This window comes from Pygoscelis adeliae, unplaced genomic scaffold, assembly GCF_000699105.1.
Source record: "Pygoscelis adeliae isolate BGI_AS28 unplaced genomic scaffold, ASM69910v1 Scaffold392, whole genome shotgun sequence".
Taxonomy (NCBI): Eukaryota; Metazoa; Chordata; class Aves; order Sphenisciformes; family Spheniscidae; genus Pygoscelis; species Pygoscelis adeliae.
The window spans coordinates 309,616-323,408 of NW_008824293.1; the positions used below are offsets into that span (position 1 = coordinate 309,616).

Sequence of the window (13,793 nt, forward strand, 5' to 3'; positions counted from 1 at the left end):
GCGATTTGAAACAGCAAGTTCACGCAGACTGCCTGCAACGGCAGCAGAGAGCTGCTGTGCGTACGCGGCTCAGCACGCCACACACCGCGCTCAGGGTATCAGTAACATGTTAACCAGCCACAGTGCAAGAAGCCAGCTACCGAATTTCTAGCTGGGGGATCATGCCTGGTGGTGAAAGCCAAGCCTTGGCAGATAACTGGAGGCCAGCAAGGATTGAGAAACCCTGTGAAGCGAAACCCTCTTCCTGGGGCGAGAAGGAGGAAGAGAGGACATTGTCGAACTTTGCTAACTTCCAACCCCACTACTCCCCCACCAAAAATCCCGATGTTCTATTCTTCGCCTATCACTTGCCTAAGCAGCACCGAGTTGTAGTCCAGAGCATCTACAGGTTGTGTGTATATTCCGCAGTGAACCCAGGGGATTGGTTTTAATCCTTGAGATCAGGAAGACCGATACCTGGAACCCTGATCAACTGTGTGTGCATGTGTACACATCTGCAGACCACAAAAGCAGTACTTTCGAGTTTAACACACCTTGTTCTGCGCATCCCTAGCTTAGACAGTCCAGCCCATGCCTTTCGCTTGCTTTCACACTCACACCATGCAGAGAGTGTGAATACATCCTACTGCAAGAATAGACATTCCCAGCTGCAAGGTGCTGCAATACCAGGGGGTAAGGACAAACTGTTCACTGGGACACCAATTCACATCATTGCACTGCTTGGCTTGAGCAAAAAGCCTGTCAACATTTTAAAGAGGGGATTTTGTAGCCTGCACAATAGAAACAGACTCCCAGTTTCACTTTTCAACACACAAGTGTGACAAAAGGGACACCCTGAGTCTAGAGTAAATTAATTCCACAAATACATAACAGTTTCAACAGCCTTGAGTACCAACACTCAGACTAAGACTTTCTAATAAGTAATTAATCATAAACACACACACCCCCCCCCCCCCAACCCCAGGAGATTTGAAGCTTGACCTTTCTGCATCTGCTGAAAAGCCATCAGGATCTTATCTCACCTGTTTATCCCATCGAGCCCCTTCCCAACCCTACATCGCAAGAGGTCAGAAAATGAAGGCTCGCAGTCATCACAGTTTAAGACAGCTTAAAATTCGAACTTTAATTGAAATGGAAAGAAACATTCCAAGAGGATATATGTTTTATAGATTTAACTGACTTACCAAACATTGGATGTTATTGCAAACATGAACATTAAATCATAAGCACCAAATAGGAGAGAACTCAAAAAAAAAAGATATAACTATACCATATCAGAAGAGATTGGACCAAATGCTTTTGTAGGCAACTGTCCAAATGTGTGATGTACTGACATGTTAGCTCATAGGATGTAAGGACATCCTTGGATCCACCTGAAAAAACTTCTAAGGACTAACTACATCAACATTTTCCTGGCAAGAATCTTCTCTGCCAGCAATAAATCCCAGCTCAATACATATCTAAAATGATATACATTAGAGGGCTTATGTTTAAGAGTATTAAGACAGCTTAAATTACTTGAGCAAAATTTTAAATATGTAATAGAAATCTAAAAAGGAGCAAAAAAAAAAATTTGAGAGAGAACACCACTGCAATATTAATGCCAAGTTGTTACTTTTTTTTTTTTAAACAGATCTGTACAGCAACATAGCAAAGAATGCAGTGATCACAAGTCAAACCAGACAGCAATCTAAGGGAATACTAATCCTGTATACAGCAGAGCTGAAACACTCCCAACATTCAGATGCTCCAAATATGTCAGCTACCCTAATGCACTCCAAACCAGTTCTACCTACATAGGACATTTTGGTGTGAAAAAGTTTCTGTAAAGTTCCCTTTGTTTCCAGTGTTTTTCTTGTACAAAATATTACATTTTTTTTATATATATTTACAGACTTGCACAGCTAGAAAAATATAAACTACAATTGGGCTTGGCAATCAGTTCTTTTCTTTAAATACATGACATTTCAGAGCAAAAATTGTAGTGGTAACATATCCTGCACTTAAAGCATCTGCACAGAGCAGCTTTCTTCCTTAAGCATATCAAGCCTAAAAACCACAACTGCAGTGAGATATGTGCCACAGTAAGTGCAATGCAATTCATCTACCTCCTGGCATAAGGAAGACAAGATGAATGTTCTTTGTGCAGGTTAGTGGCACAATATAGAAAATCCATAACTGAACATTAAATTCATTAATAATATTCATTAATAACATTCATTAATTTCATAGACAGAGCCTGTTAAAAAAAGGACAACCAACGTAACTTTTAGGAAAAGCAGACACTAAGTTCATGGGGCATTATACATCCTGAACAAAAATGCAACCACAGTTAACATTTCAGGGGCATTTGCTAGCTTCAAGCAAGCCCCAAGGTTTTAAGGTTTTTTCCATTCAACTTTTGAGTAGAGGCCAGGGAGGATTTTTTGCTTTAAAGCTACAGTATCTGTCATTATGGCTTTTAACACCCTGCCTTTCACTGAGAGAGGTATGTGTTTCTAGTGAAATGGTAACAGTTGAGCAAAATGAGTTTCAATGGACCACAAAACTCTGCTCACAGATGTGAACAGATTTTCTTACAAGAAGTTGCCAAACCAAATTGTAACAGTGCAAAACAAGATTTTTTTTTGTTTTTCTCTGCAGAAAGAGTTGTCGAGGCATCTAGGTCATTGCTAGTAGTCAAGCCACTGAGCAAATCCTCTTTCCACCAGAGTTCTGTTTATGGACACCACCTAAAGGGAGGCGAAGAGAAAAAAAAAAAGTAGAAAGGTGAACAAACCACTAGCAAGAAACATCAGCAAGTTCCTAATCAACAATAAGAAGTCTGCATAATCATAAACCCTAACAGTGTTGAAAAAATAAGTACGTCAACATACACACCTCATCTCCCATCAGGTTCCACAGCTGTATCAGTGGCAGACCTGTTGCACTGTCATAATTTGTGACCTGGAAACATAAAGAAAACATTAGCGTGCAGCAATTCTGGTCTGAGCCACTGGGGATGCAAGGCTAGCATCATTCACTGCATATCAGATACTCAATACTTAAACTTATGCATAGGCTAGAGGAAATGTAGCTACCGCCACCAGGCAGCTGGGACATCCTGCTGACAAGTTTGCTCTAGTCACTCAAATCCACGCCCTTGCTAGAATTAGTGATGCATTTGGAGCACTGCATTAAACCAAAGGAAGCGATGAGATTAAGCATCACAAACGCTATCTGCTTCCCACTCGTCCCGATTAACTTACGTGGATAGCTACAGCCACTGCTAGAAGCACTTCAAAAGAGAGAAGTGCCTCTTCACTGAGATCAGGCACTGCATGCAGAAGCCTGTCGGACACTGCCAGAAGCCTTACTTCTCCCTCTGGCCAGCCAGAGGCCAGATCCCAGATGTCAGTGTTGCAAAGACAGTTGAGACTGGCAAAGCAGTGCAGACCCAGGTGAATACTTGATCCGCTAGACAACAGGCCACTTTGTGCTCCGTAAACCCATTCAGGTGCCCCTCCTCCCTGCCCGCATCAGTAACAAGAGGGAAGACTCAACCTTTCCCCGCCATACAGTCCTGAGCGGTGCTGATGCTACACAAGGAAGTTCTCAGCACCAAGATTTCTCAACAAGAACCTTGCCCTGCAGCCAGGCTTACAGGCTCTGGCTTTGTTTTTGATTTTAACACACACAGTATGCTAGGGGGCAGAGAGGATAACAGCAGCAGTCAAACCAGCAACAAGACTTTTCCAGACAGCTCTCATGTACCTGCGCCACCAGGACTGCGCCTCTGGTCATCTCACTAACAGCGGCGTCGGCTTCAGATGAAAAGTGATCCTCGTCTTTGGAAAGAAGAGAGCAGGAGAAAACAAATGAGATATTCACAGGCTTTAAAGGCCAGAAGGGACTATTAAGCTAATCTTGTCTGACCCCGTACATAAGTTAGGCCAGAGAATCCTCACCTACTGTTGCTGTAGGCACTTGCTGAAACCAGTCTATTAAGCTAGAGATCACACAAGTATTATGCCTGCTGTGTTGCTGAAGGGAAGGATGAAATGCTTTCTAAAGCCACTAGCTAAGTTAATGTGAACATTCCTGATGAATTAGGCGGCTTTAAAAAGACAGAAAAGTATATTTCTGCAGTACCTTTGAGCTGCCATTAGTATTTTGATCCTTAATAAACTAAGCTCAGGGGCCTCAGGACTTTACTGACCCTGCACAGAGTGCAATACTGTAAAAGGGAACTTAAAAGCATTTGTACCGCAGGCTGGCTGGCGCCTGAACAGGGCCAAACGCACTCTTTGCAAGCACTGGCAGCTCAAATCTCTCAGCCTGCACAGCTTACATGGGTACTGTTGCCAACTCCACCCCTGTAGTGCAGCAGGAAACCCTTGTGTCCCAGGCAATACAGTTACAATCTACACTGTAGACCGGACATAAAAGTGTTTTCATTTTGGAAGAAAGTTGCTTATTTCCTACCAAATTGCTGCAAAACAGAGTTTCTCCTTTGTGCTCCCCACCCTGAGGCCATCTCCAGCAGCAAGTGAACTCCTTACAACCCCACAAATACTGAAGGAGGCCGATTACCTTAGGGAACGTGCAACACACTGACTTCTGCTAGAAGCAGCTTAAACCTTGCCATCCATCTACAGTCTGGGCAGGCCCTGTCCCCCCCGGAGCCCTGCCAGCCACAAACCCCAGTGATGAAACCTGGCCTGACCCCCAGCTCCTACAGACACCCCTCTGCACCCGGAAGGGCAGCTTTTTAGACACCAACCTGGGATGCATCTCTAACACCACTAGAAAAGCCGGGGGGGGGGGGGAAAAAAAAAACAAATGCGCCATAGAAAGCGCGGGGGGGGGGGAGAAAAGCAAAACAGAAAACATTTCTAGGCAGTGACTGACATTCTTCCAGTGCTCGGAGGGTAGTCTTTCGAACACAGAACTATACACATCAGTCATTTTAGTAGGAAAATGTCAGATATTTATCTAGCAAACTAAAAACTAAGCTTGCATTTACAGCTACTCTATGACAAAAGAAGGCAGAGTAGTTACAGCTACTTCACCTATACCCTGCCAGTCCTGCCAACCTGCTGTTTAGGAAAGTAATTCATTCTCTCCTCCATGCAGGAAAAAGCCTGGACGTTTATTTTTCCCCTGGAGTCTGACAGGTTATGCTATGCTAGCACATTTAGAATAAAAAAAATATACAATTTTTCCAATCCTTGCTCTAGTCACATCAGAGGTTGTGCTTGCAATAGGAGGAAGTTTAGATGGAATCATTGCTTGTACACAGTTGGCATCCATTTAAACCTGCAGGAGGAGCACCAACAGTATGTCTCAAGAGCTCCATTACCTGGAAGTGGCACCACGTTGTCTAGTAAAACTTCTGCTCCTTGGAAAGGTAGTGATAAAAAGTCAGACCTTAAAGAAAAGAGAATCAATTAGAATAAGAACATGGCTTTAAGTTACTCTTGTTTTCTTTAAGGTGACATTGATTAATCAATTGATCTAACAGGAATTCAGTTTAAAATTGATGACAGTCAAAAAAAAAAAATCGGACTATCCTCCCAGCAATCTAAGCAGCAGCAATAAATTGTCTGATTAGCATGCCAAGTTGGATGGGGCTCCAAGCAAAAACCACCTCCATAACGGAGGCTGTACTGCTCTTTTCCCACCTCTGGGGCACAATCAAGTATTTAATGGGTTTGTGTAAGAAAACCCTCATCCAATATGGCTCTCCCAGCCAATGGGGCTGGGACATAGAGAATCTGAATCTTATTCCTAGCTCATCGATTAACTACTCTTTGGGGGCTCCTGAAGGCATCTTTTTGCTCAGCTTCTGCACTGAAGCGGCAGAAGTTGCCATTTCCTCTCTGCTCCCCTTCAAAAAAGCCTTGCAAGAGCTTGCTGTGCTCCCAAGGAATCCACACCCACTGCTGGGACAAACCTTTCTACCATTTCCCGCTTCAGCTGTGGAAAAACCTATAAGCAATTCAAATGATATGGATGCCTCTGATGAAGATTCAAGCCAGATATGGCCTCAGGCCACGGAAGAGGAGCTAGAGACCTGATTTGTCTGAGTGTGTCGATCTTCACTTTGTCATATCCTCCATAGTCCACGTATCTGAGCTCCACTTCATCGGTCTCTTCGAAGTAGCTAATAACTTGAGCCCGTAACCATGCCCCATCCAGGCCTGGAGCCGCGCAGATAATACCGACTGCAAAACATAAGAGTACAGAGAAGAAAGGCTCAGTGTAAGTGGATTTCCAGAAATCAGCACTTCAGGCATTAGCAGTACTGCACAGTTATCTACTGAGAATCAACAGAATTTCTTATGCTGCTTCCATCTTCTTTCAACACCGCCCATACCCACATCAGACAAGGCCTGCAGCTGGGACACAGGAGAGGTGGGTTTTACCCTCAAGTCTCTGTCTGCCACTACCCATGCTGTTCTACCCAGGTGTCCAGTTCCCTCCCAGCCTTTGGTCACTAACAGTGAGGCCTGTCTCCAAAAAGGAAAGCAAGCGCTAATAACCCCTTCCATGTGATACACCCTCCACTTTACACCATATGCAGACAGTGACACTATGAAGATCTGGGAGTAGTTCCACACTTAGTCAGCAAAAATTCACCAGATGCCAAGTTGATCAGAAATAACCTGAGAAAGACTTTCTCTCATTCTGAATTTCAACATGCAACTAAGTGTCTGGGGAGGTACTCCAGGGATGAGTGGGGTAAGGAAGAGTAGAGCAACATCTGTACTCTGGAAGCAGCTTAAAAAAAGATGAAATGACAAGTGAACCACCACATTCTCATCCACTGGGAAACTTCCCAAGGCTAACTCAGGGGCGTCAGGCTTTTGCATGACCCTAGAAGAAGTTTCACAACTGAACAATTTGTGAGCAACCAAGTTACTTGCCTTCTACTGGAGTTGGCAGTGTTGGAGTTTCAGGTTGAGAATAGCAGGCATACATCTGCTGGTCCAGGCTACGCAGGACATGGAAAGTGGGGTGTGTATGCTGCTGTAGAAACATGTGCCCTGCATCGACTTGGTTTGCCACGACCACCTCTACAGTGACTCCATCTGGGAGGAACAGCTGTCATGTGGAGGAAAGCAATTCTCATTAGCGTTTATTGCAACGCAAGCTTCAATTCACAGCAACTCCATGTTCCAGCAGCAACCCCTAAGGCTTACAGCCATGGGTGGAAAAGCCCTGGCACTCTGGTATTCCACTTCCAAAGGCTGCTTTGGATCAGGAGCAGAAAGCTACTCAACTATTACTCCACGCTGTTCCTCAGGAAATCAGACTTGGGGTGGGGCCCATCTTGTACACAGAAAGACTATCAGCACAGAGCAGCTGTAAGACTTATTTACCCAAGAGATCAGTGAGCAGAGTCAGAAATGATGCAGGTCAAGTCATGCTGCACTATCAACACAGTGCAACTTGCAAGGATTCCCTGCCCACGGGGGTTTTAAACATCAAGGTAATCTTCACAGGGATTGTCCAAGATTTGTCACAGAGGTCTCATCTTCAAAGTAATTTGCCCTGGCTGCTAGAGAGCCATTGTGTTGGGCAGCTTTCGAGCATTACTGTGCTCAGAATACGTCTAAAATGCCTTTAATTTCCCAGCATAAATTCACTTCTCCAGAACAAAGCCTGTCTTCACATCCATGGAGACAGTTATGTGCACAGTTACTTTATAGGTTCTAGATGCCCAATGTAAGAAAAGAAATGTTTTTAAAGTATCCATATAGCAAAAGAAGCATGAAAACACTGTCATGAAAACCTCCTTTAAGTGTAATTAAATACCATAAGGAAGTAAAACATTGAGAAGACCGGCTTCAGGATTTATAGAATCAGAATAGTTTCAGTGGGAAGGGACCTCTAAAGGTCATCTAGTCCAACCCCCCTGCCGCGGGCAGGGACATCTTCAACTAGATCAGGTTGCTCAGAGCCCCGTCCAACCTGACCTGGAATGTGTCCAGGGATGGGGCATCCACCACCTCTCTGGGCAACCTCTGCCAGTGTTTCACCACCCTCAGCGTAAAAAATTTCTTCCTTATATCTATTCTATACCAATAATGGCAACAGATCAGTGTGGCATTTTGACCTCACAGCAAGTGGCCCTTAAGCAGAGGGGGCAGACAGTCAATTCTGCTCCAGACTGAAGCGTTATTTCCTTAGGCAAACATCTAGTCTGTAGGTAAAAGCCTACCAGGCCAGATGTGCAACTCCATGAGATTAACCAGAGTCTGGTAAAACATTCTGCTACAGTCCAAGGGCAATCAAGAGAGACTCTTCTCATCATGTAGACATGGTGTTTAAGGACATGGTTCAGTGGTGGACTTGGCAGTGCTAGGTTTATGGTTGGACTCAATGACCTTAAAGGTCTTTTCCAACCTAAATGATTCTCTGATTCTACATTTCTCAGCTCAGGCAGAATGGAAACAGTAGTGGAAGAACACATAAATAAATCTGATCTGTAACAGTTACACAAGCTGGACAACAGATAGCCACACAAAACGGAATGTTTTTGAGGGCATCTGTGAACCAGCCACGTGGATATAGCATACTATGACAACAGTGACCAACAATAGCCTTTCATCCTGACATCAGCATAGCCAACAAGCTGGGACTTACCCAGGCAGTCATAAGGAGGGAATGAAGTGTCAGTGGCGTTGGTGGAGGTAGAGCGTAGATGTTGGTGAGACACAGCTCTTTGAACTTCTTGCCAATCAGGCTCAGTACTTTTTCTACTTGATGCGGGGAGCCTGGAAGACAAAAATCCCCCAGAAAATCTGTAGAATGGATATGCTGAGGACACCCCCACCATGTAAAGCAATATAGCTTCCAGAAGCCTTCTGTGCTACATCAACAACTTAAGTTTTAATAGATGGGCCACGTAAACTGATATCAGACCAACATGAGCAACTCAGACTGTCAGGCCCCAGTTTCAACAGCTTTGCCTCCAGTATGAACCCAATTCACCGGCAGATATTTTTCAGCCACAGTTAATCTAATCTAACATCCTTCACAGTCAAGACTGCATTTGCTGGTACACACCCCACAGCTCCTCCTTCAAGCCTGAAGTGATCCTGCAAAAGATGTTGGTTAAACTACAGCAGCCAAAGATGTTAAAATGCATTCTTACCTCTAGAAGAGAGGGTTCACATGCCAAGGCACAGGCGACTTGGCATATACCTCTACTGTAACAGCACTGAGCAGAAAAGTTTTGTAAAGCACTGGACTCATGAAGCCACTAAATCTGTTTAAATTCCTTGCCCATCTAGTTAAGGCCCCCAAGCTACATTATTAGACCATGAATGATGAGACATTCCACTTACCTTCGATGTGACAGACTTGGGAGTCACGGAAATAAGGTAGTGTTGAGACATAAATTTTGGCACCAGACTCTTGCCTTAAGAAGCTCATATATCTTCCTTGTTTGCCAATCAAGCGGCCAACTAAGTCCTTTATGAAAGAGACAAGAAAGCAACAGTCAGGAAGAGAAACACAGATCAAACAACACTGTTCTCTGTGGCTTATTTCACCCACATTCCCAGTTCCTATAGCACAGAGCCAGGCAGGATAAATATAAGTCAATGCTGGACCAGTGCAGAGTTCAGCTGGTCTGTGATAAGTCATGGTAGATACAGATCAGTAAGCACAGCTCATTTTGGTAGATCTACTTTCATATTTTGTAGAATGACACAAAGGCATGATGGGACAAAACCAGGCCTGGTAAAGGCTATTTTCTTCCTACAGTCAAGTAAAGTCATATCCTCTCCCAGTCTCCCACCACTTTTTTTTTTTTTTTTTAAAGCATGCTATATGCATTTTTCACTCAGATACGAAATACTAAGTTTTAGTAATTTTTAAACAAGCTAATTAGATTAGAAAGGGAGTAGACAAGTTCACAGGAGAGTAAACCAGGCTACCATGCCCATTAGACTACAGAGTCCCTGGACAGCTGTGCAAGAGTAATGTGCAAGCCCTGTCATTTCTACTCTTCCAGTGGCATCTGCCACCACTTACTGTCAGAGACCAGATACCAGAGCAGAAGTGTTGGTCCCAAGTCAGTATGGATAATCCTATACAATGTAAAGTTAGCTACTTTAAGAAAAGCGACAGCCTGTCTTCACTAACCACTTTCTGCTGTAGAACTGCTTCCTTAGCCTGTGTTTTACTGATCCATTATAACGCATGTTACATGTCTTCACTGGGCTCACAGCACCCAAGCGCTCAAGGCAGCATGCTTATCCTGCCAGGAGCTGCTGTCTCACATTACTGGATGTCAGTATTCGGGTCTGCTGAGAAGCAGAACTGCAAGAGCAATGCTGTGCATGACAGCCCCAGGTGATTTCGCATATACAAAGCAGGGAAGAAGGTAGGAACATAGTCCTAAAAACCATAATCTCTTTCCCAACCCAAAAGAAAGTTCACTATAAAAAGACAGAGACACAGCAGCTCCACAGAACAGCTCAGATGAGCATTCAGCTTGTGAGGAAGGGTTTGGACAGGCAGTTGAAACTTAACCCTCCTACATAGTGGAAAGAAAAAAATTCATGACCTGCTTTTAACTGTGTACCCTCAAAGCCTTCTGAATGCTTTCAAAGCATCACACTAACAGATCGGGGTGGAAGATAATGGAGAATAATGAGTCCAACAATCAGCGTTACCCTGGGCATAGCCCTGACATGCCTCTTGTTCACAATTGTGTACTGGCTCTTCACTCCTGTTGAGTCCTAATGGGAGCTAAATGCTTAAATCCTCGTTGATTTGTTGACGATTTCCCTAGGATGGCACTGAGCCAGTACCAGACTGGAAGAACCAGAAGATGGCTATGTAGGGCAGGATGCGCGAGCAGGCCAGCGGCTGATTACCTTTGGGACCTCTACTTCCCAGATAACGAAGTCGGACTTGCTGGATTCTCCTCCTAGCTTAGAGTTCTGGCGAGTCACTGTCTTCCTCATGGCACAACCACTGTCCATAAAATCCATACTATTTGCATCCAAACCTACAAGAGATGCACAGGTGTCAGCATTCAGACAATCCATACAATCCAGCTACCAGACACAAGGCCATGAAAATACATCATTTCATAGAGAGGTTACATTGAGCTCTTCCTATGCATTCAGTTGGGATGTTCCTGTATCAGGTTCTCCAGTATTTCAGACAGGCTGAAAGACAGACTTTAGTCCCGTCACACATAGCCTACTTAAAGTTTCCTTTTATTCCTGGAGAAAACATGCACACCTCTGGGAATGCAACAGAAGGAGGCCTGAGTTCAGCAGGAGTCCTTTGAACATGGTGACACCTTACACAGCAGCAGAGACAACACTATAAGTCAAAGTTACCAGCTGAATGAGAGCTATGCTAACATCAACACTGAGCTGCTGCTGCAGCAAGGTATTTTGCATTTTCCCCATGGCTTAAACAGGGCTCTTCACAGGGAGTTCAGCATGCAGGGAGGGACATGCAACCTGTTCATCTGCTCTTTGCACAGACATTACATTCCTGCCCCAACAGAGGTTGCACAGTGACCCAAGTGCCAGGTGTGCCCACTACTAGCTGTGGTAGGGGACTGCCATAAGCTTGAAGAAACAAGGTGCCAGAGATGAGCTATGTTTTGTTCCCAAACCATCAGCCAATACCAGGAACACTCCTGCTTGGGAAGGGGACAAACTCAAATGGCTTCATCCTGATCAGATCCCAGATACAGTCAGTGTAACAAAGTTGATCCTTCCTCCAGATTAACAAGCAGAAGCATGAAGATCCTCACTTGCTTGCAAGTATTCAGGCTATCCAGTGCAAGACCAAAGAGAACAATAAACCCAACAGCTGCTTCACATTTGCCACATCTTAACTAGTAACACAGCACAGCTGCCTAGAAAGTCAAAGGCAAACAGTGCAGCTGTTTGCCATAGACTTCCTAGACAAGGATGAGGATTTAAGTCTCAGCCTGGGTGTGAAGGTCAGCTGTAGGACCTCTTATTCAACATAGCCACATTATCAATTTTACCTGCTATATCCCCTCTCCCTACCCTTCAGCTGTCTCAGTGCAGAGCTTTCAGCCCTTGTCATCATCAGGCTTCACAACACAGTCTTGTACCATCTTGTCACACCAGCATTCACAAGGCAAAACCATTTTCTTCCTATGGTTACTCTCACTAGTGAAAATGTTTTGGGGGTTTAATCCCTAGTTATTGGCAAACTCAATCCCCATGTCTTGCAACAAGCAGCGTTCCAACTACTTTGTAGCAATTACAAAAGATATCCTGTCATTAAGGGCTGTTGGCACCACAGGGTCCTATAAAGGATTTTAACATCCATCCCCAAGGTCACACAGGTTAACATTTGCTCAAACAGCTTCGTATTCTACCAGGCACACACCATCCAGGATCTAGAAGGCAAAAGCAATGGAGACAGATGGACGAACTCCTTGAACATTGCTCCCTACTGGGATTTCTTGGCATGCACCTACCCTTCCAAGCAGAAAGGCTTCAGGGTAATTGGTCTGCAACCAACTGATTTTATCACAATTCATCAGAGCACTTCCCTGGTTCACCCAGCAGCACCTCAGAAACCTGCCTTATAGCTTCCTTTCAGCAGCACCCATAAACACAGATAAGAACCCAGTGCTTACTAGATGCTGCCTAAAATGAAGCAGAAGCCATTTGCATTAACAGCTCTCAAACCAGCAAGGTGTTCAACAGCCTGGCCTACCTCCGGACATGGTCCATTTCACTGGGCTACCCAAGCACATGCTTAGCTTTAGACAGTAAGCTTTGTGCTGAAAAGGGGACCAGCCCGTTCACCCCTTTGCAGTATACCCTGAAGATCACCCAGCTAACACTGGATCCTACAGAGATGGGAATTCTGAGAGCAAATGCATAGCCACCTGCACATGAGGGCTAAATATTCATCTGCTGGGAAAGTTAAACACAAGGAGGATTTATCTGAACATGTTATGAAGCAGAAGGGTTACAGCACATAAAATGCTTGTTCACCACGTTTTTGTAGGAGGATTTTCAAATCCCTTACCTCCTGAGTGATCTCCATCAATCCCTGCTGCCATGCTACACTCATGATGCAAGTCTGGACCATCGTCTTTCAGTATCCCATTAGTGTATGGCACTTCGCTGTCTTCAGGCAGCTTCAGAGTAGGAGGTTTTCCACTTGGTACTGAGGTCTGCTGAGCAGACCTGTCTTGGGTTGCAGATATGCTCAGTGAGTCTGAACGCTGGCCTGATGTGACAGACAGCATTGTGTTCTGCAATGAGTCCTCCACACTTGTCCCACCTTCAGATGTGTATGTGCTGCACCCAGAGTCCTCCATAACCAAAGGTGACTTTTCCAGTGCACCTCCATGGTTTTCCACAGGAGTCCGGTCAGCTCCTTGGGACTCACTGAAGAACACACGGTTCTTCACCCGACGGTCTTTTGTGTCTCCCTGAACAGGGCCGGATAAACAGCCAGAATCTGTCACACTCTGATCCTGTTCCTCAGTCTGCGGGGATGTCAGTACCGCAGCATCACCCTTCGCAGCAACGTTCTCATCGGCTACTGTAGCTTCCTCCGCAAGCATCTGATCAGAGGAAACAACGCTTGCCGACTCCAGAGGTGTCTCAGCTTGGCTGGCAGCAGCCTGGCAGATCCGAGTGGACACATCACCTGCAGAACCAGACAGCACTTCCTCACTGCACACACGGTTCTTCACCTGACGGTCTTGTGTGTCTCCCTGAACAGGGCCAGATAAACAGCCGGAATCTGTCACACTCTGATCCTGTTCCTCAGTCTGC

General features: G+C 44.9%; 1 protein-coding gene across 1 annotated transcript in view; it reads right to left on the bottom strand.

Moving 5' to 3' along the window:
- Positions 1–1,101: 1,101 nt before the first annotated feature.
- Positions 1,102–13,793, bottom strand: part of AKAP1 (A kinase (PRKA) anchor protein 1) — a 24,703-nt gene continuing 12,011 nt past the window's right edge. Inside the window, exons 3-12 of the mRNA XM_009318792.1 lie at positions 13,036–13,665; positions 10,875–11,008; positions 9,336–9,462; positions 8,632–8,762; positions 6,909–7,086; positions 6,056–6,206; positions 5,342–5,409; positions 3,754–3,827; positions 2,881–2,946; positions 1,102–2,732 (exon numbers count right to left, since the gene is read on the bottom strand). Coding sequence (XP_009317067.1) covers positions 2,673–2,732; positions 2,881–2,946; positions 3,754–3,827; positions 5,342–5,409; positions 6,056–6,206; positions 6,909–7,086; positions 8,632–8,762; positions 9,336–9,462; positions 10,875–11,008; positions 13,036–13,665 — 1,619 coding nt within the window. The 3' untranslated portion in view covers positions 1,102–2,672. The remainder of the gene's footprint in view (positions 2,733–2,880; positions 2,947–3,753; positions 3,828–5,341; positions 5,410–6,055; positions 6,207–6,908; positions 7,087–8,631; positions 8,763–9,335; positions 9,463–10,874; positions 11,009–13,035; positions 13,666–13,793) is intronic.